The sequence below is a fragment of the Glossina fuscipes genome, unplaced genomic scaffold (assembly GCF_014805625.2).
Source record: "Glossina fuscipes isolate IAEA_lab_2018 unplaced genomic scaffold, Yale_Gfus_2 155, whole genome shotgun sequence".
Classification (NCBI taxonomy): Eukaryota; Metazoa; Arthropoda; class Insecta; order Diptera; family Glossinidae; genus Glossina; species Glossina fuscipes.
The window spans coordinates 473,875-489,965 of NW_023998498.1; the positions used below are offsets into that span (position 1 = coordinate 473,875).

General features: G+C 35.2%; 4 protein-coding genes across 5 annotated transcripts; 3 read left to right on the forward strand and 1 right to left on the reverse strand.

Annotated features, from left to right (window-relative positions):
* Window positions 1-406: 406 nt before the first annotated feature.
* Window positions 407-7,221, forward strand: LOC119641642 (histone-lysine N-methyltransferase eggless). The gene is made up of 12 exons (XM_038040425.1): window positions 407-1,929; window positions 2,014-2,463; window positions 2,524-2,776; window positions 2,839-2,965; window positions 3,320-3,704; window positions 3,766-3,984; window positions 4,053-4,559; window positions 4,621-4,941; window positions 5,002-5,115; window positions 6,507-6,694; window positions 6,756-6,840; window positions 6,897-7,221. The coding sequence occupies exons 1-12, from the start codon at window positions 700-702 to the stop codon at window positions 7,101-7,103; spliced, it is 4,086 nt and encodes a 1,361-aa protein (XP_037896353.1). The 5' UTR covers window positions 407-699; the 3' UTR covers window positions 7,104-7,221.
* Window positions 7,222-7,997: 776 nt separating this feature from the next.
* LOC119641646 (mediator of RNA polymerase II transcription subunit 29) lies at window positions 7,998-9,022 on the forward strand. The gene has a single exon (XM_038040432.1). The coding sequence runs from the start codon at window positions 8,386-8,388 to the stop codon at window positions 9,001-9,003; it is 618 nt and encodes a 205-aa protein (XP_037896360.1). The 5' UTR covers window positions 7,998-8,385; the 3' UTR covers window positions 9,004-9,022.
* Window positions 9,023-9,093: 71 nt separating this feature from the next.
* On the reverse strand, window positions 9,094-9,840 carry LOC119641605 (E3 SUMO-protein ligase NSE2-like). Its single transcript, XM_038040377.1, has 2 exons — window positions 9,674-9,840; window positions 9,094-9,608 (listed from the first exon to the last, which is right to left on the reverse strand). Exons 1-2 carry the CDS (start codon window positions 9,759-9,761, stop codon window positions 9,094-9,096), a joined length of 603 nt encoding a protein of 200 aa, XP_037896305.1. The 5' UTR covers window positions 9,762-9,840.
* Window positions 9,841-9,886: 46 nt separating this feature from the next.
* Window positions 9,887-15,848, forward strand: LOC119641632 (inhibitor of Bruton tyrosine kinase). Of its 2 annotated transcripts, XM_038040409.1 has the most exons (11): window positions 9,887-10,148; window positions 10,204-10,272; window positions 10,338-10,528; window positions 10,599-10,813; window positions 11,492-11,859; window positions 11,930-12,057; window positions 12,125-12,253; window positions 12,324-12,928; window positions 12,991-13,129; window positions 13,916-14,609; window positions 14,700-15,846. In XM_038040409.1, exons 1-11 carry the CDS (start codon window positions 9,981-9,983, stop codon window positions 15,624-15,626), a joined length of 3,633 nt encoding a protein of 1,210 aa, XP_037896337.1. In that variant the 5' UTR covers window positions 9,887-9,980; the 3' UTR covers window positions 15,627-15,846. The 2 variants fall into 2 exon arrangements, with proteins under 2 accessions (XP_037896337.1, XP_037896338.1); XM_038040410.1 differs by lacking the exons at window positions 9,887-10,148; window positions 10,204-10,272; window positions 10,599-10,813 and having other exon boundaries at window positions 10,379-10,528; window positions 14,700-15,848.
* Window positions 15,849-16,091: the final 243 nt, after the last annotated feature.

The following is a 16,091-nucleotide window of genomic DNA, read 5'->3' on the forward strand; positions in this document are numbered from 1 at the left end:
TTCTATATATATATTATTATAAATATTATTATGGTTTTACGTAAGATAGCGTAGGCCTATAAGTGATGCCACCTATTTAAAACAATTGGCAACACGCCTATCACGGCATCTCAATGGTGCGGAAAGCCGCATGATAAATATTAGCCCTTATGTTGGGAGACATTTGGAAAAAGCAGGAAAGCTATGAAGACTATAGTCAAATGAATGAATTATTAGATAATCCCGCAGACGGTGATATGTTTGAAAATAATTATACATTGAGTTTAATAAGTTTGGCAACGCAGGCTGCTAAAGTTAGAAAATGATAGCGTTGTATGTGAAGAAGTTGATGAAATAGCGTTGGAAGATGTACTGCAACTGCATCAGAAAAAAGGATTCAAGCCGTCCTCTCTTGAAGAGACAGCTACATCTCATTTCGTACATAGCTTGGCATTGCGATTTGGAGGAGCAAACCTTAATATCAGTCGTTTAATAACGATAATAATTAGTGAAGCCGTTACAGATTGTCGATGTGGAGATAAAAAATTAAGCAATTATATTTAGGAAATGTGGCAAAGAAACTAAGCTGTCGAAATTAAAAATTTCATTTGTTAGGCAACCTTTTCACAAGACATTCCGAAATATGGACGCGTTCGAGGAATAAAGGATCAAATATACTTTTTTTACAAATAAGAAAACAATTAAAGATTTATTAATAAAATGGCAGACGATATAAAATCGCAACCACAGAAAATTATTGGCGATACGAGTGGAACGAGTGGAATTACTTTAGAAAACGTAGGAAACAATCAAATGAATGAAAAATTAAAGCCCGTAGAAAATAAAATTTCATCGTTGGAAATCGCAAATGAAACAAAATCAACTGAATTATTAGCAAAAGAAAATCTTGAAATTCAAAACGTTTCAGACGCTTTTGAAGAAAAGGAAATGAATAAAGATTCAGCAGTGGAAAGTGCGACAGAAATTAAAGAACTTGGAGAAAGTGTTCAATCATTTCTTGATTCTGTTGGAAAAGAGTTCTCAAAAGACGACTATTCTTCCGCAATAGAAACCGAGCCATCACTAGATAAAATAACAAAAGAATTTATGAGCGAAGAATGTAAGCAATCTAATGCTCAATTGAATTTAGATCATCTAATATCTTCGAAACCACAAATTTATAGTGACTCGGAATTACTCAAGGAAAGAGAATTAATGGAAAATTTAGAAACGTGCGACAGCCAAGAATCTACAAAGTTAATTATAGACGAAACTTCCATTGAAGAAGAAAATAAATATAATAAAAATGATCAGCAAGAAACGGAAATGATCGCGAATGAACAAATCGAAATGGTATTGGAACAAAATGCCAACAGTGTAGATAAAACGAAAAGTGCGGAAAATGCAGAAGAATTGACATTTTCCGGAGCAGACAAAGTAGTAGACGAAATGGACATGGATGAAAAAGATGAGGATGTTTTACATGTGGAAGGTCCAGCTGTGCCAATCATTGAAATAGACGACGATGATGAACCAGTAGAGAAACCTCCATATCTTTCAGTACAAGAAAAGCAAATCTCCGCTCTAACAAACATGGAAACTTCTAAACCCGAAGAAGCAATTGAACGCCAGGATGTTGAGATGAAAGAATTGACTCCGGAAGTGACTACTGAAATTGATGGAAAAACAAACGAAAGCTTGCTGGAAAAAGCTGCAGAAAAGCAATTTGTTGAGGTTGTAGCACAATCAACGGATGCTAACGGAAGTGATAATGGAAGCTGTGAGGTTTTTTACAACAAAGAATGCATTAACTATGAATGTCCGCACGATCACAAGCAATATCTGCAGGCTCCTTTGTGGGCGCTTAGTTACTTTCAGGTTAATAAAAAAAAATTCAAATCGCAATACGTATGTGTTGAGTGCTATGACAAGTCTTTGGACATGTATGAGGTAATTGAATGTTTGATGAGAAATTCGTTTTCCATTGCACTACAAGCTATGCACCGAAAATAATGTAAATTTCTGTTTTTTTAGGAATTCTCTGGTCTATTAAATGCTAAATATCCCTTACTTACAAAAGACATACCCACGGGTCGCCAAGAATTTGTGGAAATTATTGACAGCAGCGATGAAGAGGATACCACTGAGACGGCTAAAAGTGCGGAAGAAAATTCAAAGCCTAGCTTTTCCAAAAGCGATTTTTTTCTTATCGAAAATGAATTAGATAAGACTATCAAAAACGTTTTAAATAAAATCGATATACAAAGTCAACTGACTTGGTCGAAAACTATACTCACCCAACGTTTGAAGCACCTGGAAGTGGAATGTTCGTGCATAGAAAAGGACATGCGATTATTGCAGAAGAAAGCCGATAAAATGCACGAAGCCCTATATCAATGCCCTAAAATTAAGCTAAGACAACTTCAACCGTTGGACTTAAATAGCGGGTTGCCATTCAGCGTTGTTGATGCACCAGAAGTTCAGGTAACTTTCTTGCGGAACATTCAAAAAAATTAAACTTAAAGAATCATGGATATCTCTTAGCAAATACCACCTGTTGGCGAGGTTGAACGTATTTCTATACAACTTAACGGAACTTACTACGCAGTTAAAAATAATGCGATTGCTAGGTGGGTACCATGCAAAGTAACCGAACAAGTAGATAGCAATATTCCATCCCAGAAAAATGCCAAGCAGTATAAGATAAAATTCCTAAAATCACAATACCAAATGTTGAAAACTGTCCCTGCTAAACATTTGGCTTACTACGAACCTCCAGCAGTAAGGCTACCTACAGGTAAAGCCTAACTAACCTTACCAAATTGTTTACGGAATTTCATTTTTCATTGTATATTGAAGGAGCTCGTGTTATTGCTTACTTTGATGCTACTTCTTTGACTCGCGGTAAAGAAAAGGTTACCACTGTGCAAAGTGCTTTCTATCCTGGTATAATTGCTGAACCTTTGAAACCAAATAATAAATTTCGGTAAGTTTTTCTTCGGAGTCTTGAATGTACATAGAAATCTTTACCGAGCAAGTATTAAATGAAAGACATTTCGATTGCTTAGTCGCTACGACTGTATACTTTGATCTGCTCGATAATAGCAGTATGCAATTAGAGCGATAAGAAAGTTAGGGGAGAAAATTTACAAAAGGAAATTTTCGGATCCTTTCCAACCTTCCGATCCTTCCGATTTTAACTGTCCCGTTTTCCGTTGCAAAGAAAGTATATAAAGCTTCAGTCTTCAATTAATGTACTATTTCCATTAGGGCTTCTCTATGAGGCTTTGCACAAGTCTAATCAAGTTGACATCACTCTCATTATTGTTTTTGTCTTTAGCTACTTGATATTTTACGACGACGGCTACACTCAATATGTGTATCATAAAGATGTACGCTTAGTATGCCAAGTGTCTGAAAACGTTTGGGAGGATGTACATCCAACTTCTAGAGATTTCATACAAAAATATCTTACACAATATTCTATTAATCGCCCTATGGTCCAGACTCAGAAGGGCCAGTCCATGAGTACCCAATCAAATGGATATTGGTTACATGCTCGCGTTATTGACATTGACTGTAGCTTAGTGTTGATGCAATTCGAAGGTACGCGTAGTCATACCGAATGGATATATCGAGGCTCTTTACGTTTAGGTCCGGTTTTTAAAGAGTATCAAAAGTCACTGCAAAAACACACGAATGTGCCTGTATCCCGATTACCAAGGGCAAGTATTAATTTTTGCACTTTTTATATTTTTGGCTTTTCTCAAAACTATTCCATCTTAGCGTACCGAGCCATTTATACGTTATACGCAAGATGAGGACTCGTCGGCTCAACAGCAAACGGAAAAAGCACGAGCTGTTGCCCGTAAATCTTTCGGTAGACCCGAGTCTATCACTAGTTCGGTTCAAGGCCAAATAACTCAGACGGCTTCGCAAATGCCTGTTAAGCATTTGAATAATTCCACCATTTATGTAGAAGATGAAAATAAGCCGAAAGGAAAGGTATATCGATATTGCCGGCACCTATTAAATGTATATTTTTTTAAAATTACTCTACTTTTCCCGCTTAGGTGGTTTATTACACAGCCAAACGTAACTTACCACCGCGGAAATTTGTGGTGCATAATTGCTCGCCTTCTTGCTTGATTGATATAACTCACAATTTGAGTGCTTACAGTCCGCTATCGAAGCCATTGCTTTCAGGCTGGGAACGTTTTATTTTGCGGCAAAAGATCAAGAAGGCAATTGCTTATAGAGCTCCATGTGGAAAAATTTTACGCAATATGAAGGAACTTCGTCATTATTTACGTCTTACTAACAACGTTTTGAATGTAGACAATTTTGATTTTAGTCATGAAACAAATTGCTTGGCAGAGTATGTCATTGAGAGTGCTATTGTTCAAAAGCGTGACATTTCAGGGGGTCAAGAAAAGATGGCTATACCGTTGGTAAACTATTATGATAACACTTTACCACCAGAATGCAAATACTCAGCTAAAGTTATACCCACCGAGGGTGTACATATTAATACTGAGAAAGATTTTCTTGTGGGTTGCGATTGTGACGATGATTGCTCGGTAATAGCATATACGGTTTTTCCCAGATTTTTGTGAACTTTTTTTTCTGAAATCGTTGAAGGATAAATCCAGGTGTTCTTGTTGGCAGTTGACATTGGCTGGTGCTAAGTACGGTAATGCGAATACGCCAAGTAATCAAGTGGGCTACCAATATAAAAGGTTGCTCGAACATGTACCAACTGGCATATACGAATGCAATGCTCGCTGCAAGTGTAAATCAAATTGCTTGAACCGTGTAGTTCAGCATTCTTTGCAGATGAAATTACAAGTATTTAAAACTTCAAATCGTGGTTGGGGTTTACGTTGCATTAATGATATACCACGTGGAAGTTTTGTTTGCATCTATGCAGGGCATCTTCTTACCGAAGCCAAAGCCAATGAGGTAAAGATGCTACTGTTAAAGTTCTCGCTTTTTATTGCTAATGTCGTATGAATATTTTAGGGAGGTTTGGATGCAGGCGATGAATATTTTGCTGAATTGGATTATATTGAGGTAGCGGAACAAATCAAAGAAGGCTATGAATCTGAAGTAGAGCCTCCAGAGCCGGAGGATGAAGTAAGTATTTATTCTAAGCGGAAAGAAGTAATTCAGAGCTTTACCTCGGTATAGATATGTTCACGGTAAAAAGTGGGTTTGATAGTTTTCAGAATCCCTTTATCTTCTTTTGGTATGTTGAAAACGTTTGGACGGAAGCAATTCATTTATAGGCCTGTATCTCCCGTAACAGAAATAGAAATCATCGGGGAGCAAGAGAGTACGTGTAGATTATTTGTGAATGTGCAAATATTGTGTACGTAAGTTCAAGTTCAATATCGTTAGTCTGGAACAAGAGAATCGGACAAAGAAGGAGCAAGATTGAGTGAGGCAAAGAAGATAAAAATAAGATATATTAGAAAGAAAGGTCGACACTTTTGGTAAAGTTAGTTCCTTGAGATGTGCAGGATTGTGAGCATATGTGAGATATCATATAGGTTGGACCGAAAAAACGAAAAGTCTGTCTATTGTCATTAATATTTTTGCATTTGAAGATGAGATTCAGTCATTCGGCATATGCTTATCATTGTCGATTGTTCGGATTATTTTAAGATATGGTCTGACCTAGGAATGATTAGTCATTAGATGGTGTATAACTTTGCTCTCCTATGACGCGAAGAGAGAGTTCGGTGAGGGTTTGAAATACATGGATGTTACACAGATGTCATTTCCCCGCCGAATTGAGGACCACACGATTATCCTTTTATAAGTGTAAAAATGCCCATAAAAGGTACATATATTCTGAAACGAGTAAAAATTTCGATTTTCGTCGGAAGTTTGTGCATTTATTTGTTATCCTAAAAATTTCATTCGAAATAACACACACGAAAACCGTGAAAATCTTTTAGAGCTTTCTAGTTGCTAATGTGAAGTGTCGCCTTTGGAAATGTCGGAGACTTTTTGCTCGCTGGCCAAGCGATATTTGCATTATGATGTTGAAAATAAAGTGAAGCTCTCATTTGTCTCACATGTTATCTGCTCGAGTATCTGTAATTAGTAAATGGATCACGAGTACATTCCAATTTATAAATCCAAAATAAAAAAAAAGATTTTTGACTGATTTATATCAATTTTATCTAAATTCCTGGCCATGATCCTATTTTCTTAATGCAGATTATTCACTTCGGAACCTAAACCAAAATTTTATCTAAATTAAAAATAAAAAAGAAATATGAAGAAAATGGGCATGATTCGTTCATAACGTTAATTACTGGTAAAAATGGCTCAAGCTCGAAAACATAATAAAGTTTTCAAACTTATTTGTCTATAATTGGCGATCTCGAATATTTGCCAAGACATTTTATGAATGATTGAAAATAGCGCCACGTAATCAAAATGTTAAATATTTGATTTATATTATATAAAGGGTATTCCTTTTTAGCCATTTTCTCATTATTATTATCGATTTTAAGGAACCGTATAATCCCGAGCAAGAAGATGATGACGAATTCACGCCGAGCAAATCGTACATGTCACGTTCTAAGGCTAAGATGAAAAACGCGCGTTCTAATAGTCAACAATTTGAAGATGAGTTCCAAGAACGTCAAGTGATTAGTTTCAATCCGAACGCCGATATCAATGAAGATTCCGGAAGGGAATCGTAAGCGACTCTTAAACAATAACAAAACAGATCTGTTTTATACGACATTCCTTTACATTAGGTCTATTCGTAAACTTTTCGGTAAGGATGAAGCTTGTTATGTAATGGATGCTAAAATCACTGGCAATTTAGGGCGATATTTCAATGTGAGTTACTAGTAACAAATTTTAATAGCAGACTAATTATTTTTGTTTTATTTCAGCATTCTTGTTCGCCGAATTTGTTTGTGCAAAACGTTTTCGTCGATACCCATGATCTACGTTTTCCTTGGGTAGCATTTTTTGCCTCATGCCATATACGTGCCGGCACTGAACTGACTTGGAATTATAATTATGAAGTTGGCGTGGTACCCGGCAAAGTTTTATATTGCCAATGCGGAGCACCAAATTGTCGCTTGCGTTTATTATAAACTGTATTTATTTTTTTTTTAATTACTTTCTCTTTAAATTTACTCTTAGTAATTTTGAATTAAACTTAGAGTTGGAAATAATGACTATATTTTTGGGAAATGTGTCCCGCTTAAACTACAAGCTAGAATCCGTGGTAAGTATTATTTAAATTTATTAATCGCAAAATTTCACTTAAGAAATGTATTCCTCTACATTTGTGAGGGAATTTAAACTAATTATATCAGTTATCATTTTTTTATCAGCCTTTTTGCTTCAATCATTTCCAAAAGTTCTTTCTTCAAATATTGTTTTTGCGAATTTATGCTTTTTCGAGTTTTTTTAAAGGTATCAAAAGAATTCTCTCCATCTCCATTTTTTAATCTAAATGCGAATAGGAAGTCGTTAAAAATCCACTACACCCTTTGTGTAGTTAAACACATAGCTTTCGTTGCATTACTACAACAAAATCATATGTTAAAACGATCAACTGATCGTATGCATAGAATAATAAAGCGAAGGATTACTTGAAAAAATAATTTTTGAAGCAAAATATCCATAATAAATCGCAAAAAGTTTTTTTCCTTATAAAACTTTACCGTTTTTTAAACAGAAATGCAAGTTATCGCTTTAAAACTCCAAATATTTACTATACTTATTTTATTCTCATAAATCTTGCCAAAAGTTCGCATCGGTGCAATATGCAAAGCTATATATTCAATTAGACGTATACACGCTAAAAATTTAAGCGAAATCCGCTTGCGATACGCGTTGTACATGATTGCAAATTTTTGCAAATATTTAAAATTTCCGAGTACAATATTTTTGACGGGTACAACAGTGATGTATTTATGAGACGAAATCATATGGTTCACCTTTCAATGTTTCATATGGTTTTAAAGCGGTCATTTACCATTAAAGTACAAACTAGACAAATATTTTTTTCGCTTTACTAATTCTGCACTTCATTACCGTTTATGCAAAGAAACCAACGATAGCCATAAGATTTTGGTTAACAATGTAAGCTACGTGTTGACCGATTTTACGTTATACGTTGCGTTTAAGCATTGTGTTGTCCGCCTTATTTTGAAGCATTATATAAAATGCGAAATGCAATCATTGTGTTTGCGCTTACAGCAAAAAGTGGTTCGTCAGAGATTTTTTGGCTACTGTTTATATTTCACTCAAACGTCAGCTTTAAAGATATTGATTAAGGAAAATTTAAGTTTATTACGTTTTTCTTGCCGATTCCATAGGCCATACTTACCCTATACCAGAAGAAGTTAACTGATTTGAAATTTTGCAATGAACCCAAATATGAGTATGCATTCCATGCCACAAATGGGTGGTGTTAGTAACATTGCCGGTTCGGGTGTTGGTCCCTCAAATTCAATGATGCAATCAGGAGTGTCGCCGCTTATGCAATCTTCGCCGCAACAATCTGGCCAGCAAATGACCGGACAGATGTCTCAGAATCCAGCAGTTCAGCAGCAAAGTGAAAAAATTGACAATATATCGAAAGTGAAAAGCCTTTTTGCTCCAATGAAAGAGTCATTACTGAACACGTTCAGAGGAGCGGCATATACTTTGCAGCAGAATAATTCGGCGGATAGTCTAAAGCGGGATCCACTGATTAACGCAACGCGTTTTGATAAGCACTTAGAAGAATTCTATGCGTATTGTGATCAAATCGAATTGCACCTAAAAACCGCTATGCAGTGTATGCAGCAATTATCTTCAGCCCAATACTATTTGCCGGGAGCTGTAACGGCATTACGTACGGAATCGTATATGCAAGATAATCCAGCAGGTCCTATGCCTTATCCTACTTATTTAAATACAGTGCGTGTACATATACAGTCGGCCAAGGATATTCGTGATACTTTAATTAGTGCATCGCAAAATATTTCCCAAGCTGATTGATAATGAATGAAATTTTGAATGAATGAAAGATTTTAAACATACAAATGTATACATCTATATTTATTAATAAATTAGATTAGAAAATTACATTTAGTTTTGATCTTCAATTATGTTTTGTAAATGAATTTTGAAAAGAGGGTCGTCTACTAAGTCAGCACTAGTAATATAACTTTTATTAGCACAACCAACTACTGGGCATCGCTGTCCTCCGCCATTAATATGATTTATAATAGAACTCTTCTCATAATGGTGACCGCATTTCCTATTTTTTACTGGATTTCGCATGGTCAACTTTGTTAAAGGATCTTTTATGCAAATTTGTTCTTCTATCATCATATCATCACTAGTCGACGCATCGTTAGCGTTGGTGGAATATTCTTCGTGCATTCGAGCCAAACTTGCGTTAAAATTTTTATAATCTGCAGTTTTTTTAGGATTAAAAGGTTGATCTTGCTCTTCTAAAGCTATTCTGTATTTTTCTTCAAATTCTGCTAAAGTACGAGAGTCTTTGGCAACTTCTAAAGCTGCGGCGTGGCGAATCGCATCATTTTTAATATCGCACATTCTGGCAACCAAACCCAAAAGTCTCTGGTCTTCCTGAGTATCTAGAAATAATTGTGGCGGCGTTTCCATTGAATGTAATCAGCAAAGAAACGTTTAGTTTACTTACCAGCGTCTCCATAAGTTAAAGCGATATTGTAGGTGTCGAATAAGGATTGTCGGGCATTCTCAAGTTCAGCTTCCAATTGAGCATCCATAGCATTTAGTCAATTTCTTTCAGAGCGTTTTAAATTGATTGTCACTCTTCAAACCTATCTAAGCACTAACGATAATTTTTCGATTTATTCACCTACATCGATAGATTTATTGATTGCTTTTCATATCTAACTGGTGATGCGGTAGTTTCATTTATTTTATTATTTATTCCAAATAAAATCCATTTATAACCGCTGAAGATTAATTTCTAATTGTGCGCTATGTTTGATATTAAGAATTACGAGTATGACTGTACATCCAAGTGTCACTTTCGGTTACACGGTAATCAAATAACGATGGCGTTAACGAAACGTTCTATTGAGGATGAAAAGTTGGCTGCATATGTGGCCAAAACTTGTTGCAATTTTGCTGATATTGTGGATGATTTAGTAAGTTTGTCCGTAATAATAAGTTATATGATTTAATGCATTAAGTTATTTCTAGGGTCGCTCCGCAGTACATATTGCAGCCTCTGTGGATCGTTACACAATATTGGAATGGCTTCTCAATCAGGTTAGTTAAGGCTGCAACTGATTACATTGTCAAAAGGGAAATTTTAATGCCTTGCTTTCCCTTAGGGTTCAATTATAAGTGGCCGCGACTTTGAATCAGGTAGTACACCACTGCATCGTGCTATTTTCTACGGCTGTATTGATTGTGCCGTTTTATTATTACGTTACGGTGCCAGCTGGGAATTATTAGATGTCGACACTAGATCGCCACTACAACAAGTGTGTCATTTGGCTGATTTCTCTTCCAGTGAAAATATGTAAGTTTAAAGCAAGCTTTTAGGGAAATCGCATTTCTTTATGCTGAACAAATTTTGCTTTCATATGCAGACATTGCAATGACCTGTTGGTATGGGGTTCAAATAAAAACTATAACTTAGGAGTAAATAATGATCAGGGCGCTGAACCATTACCGCAAATGCTGGAATACTTTCGTAGAGAACATATTTGCTTGATGTCAGTCGCTTTAGGAGCTTATCACAGTTTATTCCTGGATAAAAAAGGCCAGGTATATACAGTAGGTCATGGCAAAGGCGGCAGGTTAGGTATGTTTTTTTATTACTATTATCAATAAGATTTATATATCATAGTTTTTTGTTTATTTATTATGCTACAGAAAAGTCAAACACTTATCCGCTCGCTCTCTCATTCTTATAAATATTTGAAGATTATCTTCGTAACACACATCATTAAGAAAATAAGTAAAAAGTTATATTCAGTTTGAGGCCAATATTGTAAACCATGTCTTTTGTAGATTTTATAACTCTTTTTTTTTTTTTTTTTCAAAAATCTCTAGATATTCAAATTTCAAACCTCATCTATCGAAATTTTGAGGTTGCATGCGCACTGTAACATAGAGTTTTTATTTCACACCAGTTGATACCTTCTTTTTCGTTATTCATAGCAGCTTGTGGGACGCCAGTCATGGCCAACGAGGAGTCCAAGCACTGAAACCAATTTTCCATCGTGATATTCTTAAATATTGAATGAAATAAAAATATTGCCAACACAGAGAAGAGGCGTAGTTAAATAGATTGAGCTTTTCACATGTATATGCTGTGAGGTCTCGCATGCGCCTTTCTATGCTTTACAAACTCTTGTTGACCTGTGATACAGATCTTGTAATATCGAGCTTTTACTTTAAGAAATTTCGCACTTGTTTTTGTATTTTGCATAGCTACAGCTGGAACAAAATTTTGTGATTTTTGTTTTTCTCTCATTAGGGACTGGCAATGAAAATAGCTTAACTACTCCGAAAAAGGTTAAACTATCTTTAAAAAACTCTAATGAGGAAGTGATTTGTATCAGTACGTCACGCAGGCATTCATTAATTTTAACTAATTATTCACTGGTGTTTGCCTGTGGTCTCAACGATGAACAGCAGTTGGGCGTTAAAGATGCCGGCAATAAGTTGTCAAATTTCAAAGAAGTCATAACGCTAAGAGATAACAGTGTTAAAGGCCTGATTAAAGTTATAGCTTGCGATAGTCATTCATTGGCTTATTCTTTACACAGTTTATACACTTGGGGAACTAACGTGGGTCAAATGGGATTTGATGCGAACACTAAAATTATACCACTGCCTAAGATGGTAACGTGTAACGTGTACGGTGTTTTTGAAAACATAATTATTTATCTTTTTATTACAATTTTAATCAAAGATGAAATTACCACCAAAAACCAATATACACCAAGTTGATGCTAACAATGCCGCCACTGTAGTCTTAACTGAAGACAATCTGATCTTATTGTTTCACAATTATAAAATGAAAACTATTAAAGCACCTAAGTAAGTACTGAATATGGCAAAAAAAGAGACAAACGATTTGTTCATAAACTTTATGATTTTATTTTAGTTATGAATCGTTGAAAAGCATTTCGGTAATACAGGGCGATCGGGGATCAGTGGGTGCTTTGAAGTTGTTATTGCTCACCCAAACTAACGTAGTCTTCCTATGGTATCAGCTAACGCAAAACTTTTACAGGTCTTTGGTCCTTTTTTGTTCCTTGATTTGTCTTTCAAGTATTTCATATTTTGTTATATATATGATTTAGATGCACATTTTCTAATTTTCGGTTGTCTCAAATTGACAAAATTTTATATAAAGCCAATCAAGTATTGATCATGTCTCAAGGTAATGTTTATAAGGGCAAATGCCAACAAGTGTCCATGCCTTCATATTACAATGAAGACGTAGTCAGAAATCATAAAGATTTAGCGAATATTTGGAATCGAAATGATCATCGTTCTGCAGAAATGTCTAAGGAGTTTATGATACGAATTGATTTGCAGCCTGTAGCCAATATTGATCGTGTTGTTGATATATTTTGCGATGACGATTTCGCCTCATTTGCTGTACTACAAGAATCTCATATGAAATATTTCAAATTACCAACTCTAAAACAAGAGGAATACACATTTAAGAAACTTTACAATGGGATTTCCGAATATGACAGCGTTCACGATATTGTATTTCATGTAGATGGAGATAAGTTTCCCGCACATAAGTTTATAATATATGCACGAGCACCCGGCTTAAAAGCAATTATTTCAAAAAATGGAAACAAAGAAATTTATCTAAATTTTCCGCAGCTTACTGCCAAAATGTTCGAAATCATAATGAAATTCGCTTACAATAATTACATGCCAAGTAGAGAAGGTAAGTGCGATGTAAGTGCGAGCAAAAAAATAATTTACAAACTATCAATTATTTTCTTAAAGTTTTAATGTTGGATCTTGAGGATATTCAGAATAGTCTGAATCCTAATGAACGGCCTGATAATTTGACAGACACTCTTACTTTGTTAATCAATTTTGTGCAGCTGTTTCAACTAAATAATTTTGCAAAATATTTAAAAAGGTACGTTCTGTTCTGAAAGGATTACAAAGAACACAAGTAGCTTCAATTAACTTTGGCTGTGATCTCTGTTCGTTAATTACAAAAGGACTTGAAATATCCTGAAAGTCTCGCATATTGTCTTTTACTAGAACTGTGAATGTAGCTAAATTTGTCAAGAAAGGCCAATCTCTGGAATAGGACGATGATTTGACCCTCGCTGATAGCGGCATGATATGTGAAAAAGTTCTATTAAACTTTTTTGATCTTTACAATATTAAAAAGAGAAGAAATTTCATCGCTTATGTAAAAAATATAACCTTGTTGCGAATTCCCGGTCGCATTGGTCTCTTTGGAAATGCTTCGGACAAGCTGGCGAAATGGGCAAGCAACGAGATTTGTGTTTCTTGCTCAACGAGAACTTAGTTTGATTACATTGTCGAGACCCTCCAGTAGAGTCGAAATAGTTTCCTACAGAGTTTGCTAAGAGAATCCTACAATAAACCACACCATGTCTAGATGTCTCCTTGCGAATGAACGTATTCAACGTAACGTTCAGCAAGCATTACCAACCAAATCTAGTCCTTTATTATTATTTTCACCTAATAATTGCCTAAGCTGTCAATACTTCGAATAACATTGAAGAGAGTCTTCCATTCTGAAAGTGACATAGCTTGAAAATCTATTTTCCCTAGTCATCATAACTACATTAGATTAATTTTCAGATACCCGATCACGAAGAAACTTGATGCCAGTGTATGCAGAAGATATTTTTTCTATTTGTGTCCTTTTTACATTGTCCTTTTTTAGTTTTAATAAAGAAGAATACTTTGGACCTGATATCAAATCCAAATACCGTTTCAATCGTTTGCGTCGAACGGACTTTCCGGAACTTCATGATATCAGTATAGTTTGCGAAAACAGCGGTGAAATACTGGCTCACAAATGCGTGCTTGTTGCGCGTTTGGAATTTTTTGAAATGATGTTTACCCATACTTGGGCAGAACAGAATACAATACAACTCAGCACAGTGCCTTATGAATATATGGAGGCTATTATTGACTTTTTGTACAGTTTGGATGCGGAACACTTTCGTCGAGAGCAGTATCGCGAAACTTTTCTTTATAACATGATTGTATTTTGTGATCAATACTTTATTGAAAATTTACGCGAAGTATGTGAAATTTTGTTATTGGAGAAGATTTCTATCAGAAAATGTGGTGAAATGTTAGATTTTGCTTGCATGTATAATTGTGACGTGCTGAAGGAAGGCTGTATGGATTTCATATGTCAAAATATGTCGAGGGTTTTATTGCAGAAGAGTTTACATAACTGTGAACCAGCATCGCTCAAGTGGATTAATGGACATTATCGCAATATGTTTAAGAAAGTCTTTGACTATCGGGTGATTACACCGGACTCCGAAGCAATAGATGAAGCGTGGCTATTGAGTTTTGTAGAGGATTTTCAAGTTGATTTGAATTATAGAATGGATGGGCAAGAGGTTGGTTTTTATAATTTTTATAGTTCTAATTTTTATTGGAATTAAAGCGAAGTGAGTTGTTTGTCTTTTTCCTTCTGTTTCAAATTTTAGCGAACTATGATACAAATGTTGCTGGAACAAAAATCTAAAGATAAACAATGTAAACAAACTGCACGCCAATACGAACGGGAGGCTATCTCAACGATGATGAAATCGTTACAACTGAATGAATCAGCCAGAGAATCAGAAAAGAGTTCTGTTAAAAAAGTTGAGGCAGATGTACAGGCATTATCCAGCGATCCAGTAAATTGGATGAAAGTTGCGGATAAAAAGGAGCTGAAGAAAAAATCAATCTTAGAACAAACTTTGAAGGCTAATGAGATTTTAAAAAAAGAGGATACATTGAAAAGAGACTTCGTAAAACTTCAGACCGATTCAAATAGTGATTCAATTTCTTCATCATTCAATACTCCTGAAAAAATTTTAAATAGCTCAAAACTTTATAATATTAATTTGGCTGTCTTGGCAACTTCTCCAAGAGAAAAACTCTCCCAAAAACAACGCAAACGTTTATTTTCAGAAAGCGTACAGAATTCGTCTTGTTCGTGGCGTTCTACAAACCAGCAGACAGAATCGAAGCCTACAACTGCAGTCACTCAACCAAATGCTTGGGGAACGATGCCTCATTCACCTTCAACTTCCTTATCTGAGGAGAAGGAAACGATAAAATCGCCACCTGCAACCGGTAGTTTGAAGGATCCCACTTCATTTGCCAATATGACACGAGTCAACTCGAAAGTGAATGAAGCTGCTAACAGTTTTTCTCAAATATTAATTGAAGAAAAACGTCAGCGTATATATTATGAACGTATGCGTCACAAATCCTTGGTTCTTACGCAGATCGAGGAACAAGCTATCGTTGAATTAAGAGATTTTTACAATGTGGGTAACTTGAAGGATGAAATTATTACTATTCAACGGAAACCTCAACCGACACCACCTACAAATTTTGCGACTTGGAAAAGGGATTTTAAGTAAATTTTAACCATCTTTCCAGTTTAGCATTAAACATTTTTTTACTTATACGTATTTACTTAAATGTTACGGTATACAAGATTGTATATGTAATAACGAAAATGGAGCTAAATAATCTATAAGTTTAATTTATAAGTTCGAGTTGCATATGTACAATTTAGTATTAATTGAATTTACTAAAATAGAAATTAATGTTTATTGTAAAAAAAAAACAAAATAAAAGCAATTAAAAATATTGTAGTCAGGCAAGCTCGACCTTTAAATACACCACATCGCCTAACACGAATCTAATTTGCGTGCTAAAATACCAAAAATACGTTGTTTCGATTTAGAGGTATTGGGCTCATAGAAAAGCCTGCCGAAGCATGGATCTTATTATTCCTTATCTAGTTTCTTCATAAAGTAGTAAAAATTATATGCCGCTGCCACGTAAGGGCTTACTTTTCATTATCCAAATTTGGTACCGCT

Excerpts from the sequence above, each read along its gene's own strand:
- LOC119641642 (XM_038040425.1), top strand. The coding sequence starts at position 700 with ATGGCAGACGATATAAAATCGCAACCACAGAAAATTATTGGCGATACG. Across the intron at positions 2,464-2,523 it reads TTGATGCACCAGAAGTTCAG|CAAATACCACCTGTTGGCGA; the intron begins GTAACTTTCTTG and ends GATATCTCTTAG. Across the intron at positions 4,942-5,001 it reads CCGAAGCCAAAGCCAATGAG|GGAGGTTTGGATGCAGGCGA; the intron begins GTAAAGATGCTA and ends TGAATATTTTAG.
- LOC119641646 (XM_038040432.1), top strand. The coding sequence starts at position 8,386 with ATGAACCCAAATATGAGTATGCATTCCATGCCACAAATGGGTGGTGTT.
- LOC119641605 (XM_038040377.1), bottom strand. The coding sequence starts at position 9,761 with ATGGATGCTCAATTGGAAGCTGAACTTGAGAATGCCCGACAATCCTTA. Across the intron at positions 9,609-9,673 it reads TTTAACTTATGGAGACGCTG|ATACTCAGGAAGACCAGAGA; the intron begins GTAAGTAAACTA and ends AATTATTTCTAG.
- LOC119641632 (XM_038040409.1), top strand. The coding sequence starts at position 9,981 with ATGTTTGATATTAAGAATTACGAGTATGACTGTACATCCAAGTGTCAC. Across the intron at positions 10,273-10,337 it reads TGGAATGGCTTCTCAATCAG|GGTTCAATTATAAGTGGCCG; the intron begins GTTAGTTAAGGC and ends GCTTTCCCTTAG. Across the intron at positions 10,529-10,598 it reads TTCTCTTCCAGTGAAAATAT|ACATTGCAATGACCTGTTGG; the intron begins GTAAGTTTAAAG and ends TTTCATATGCAG.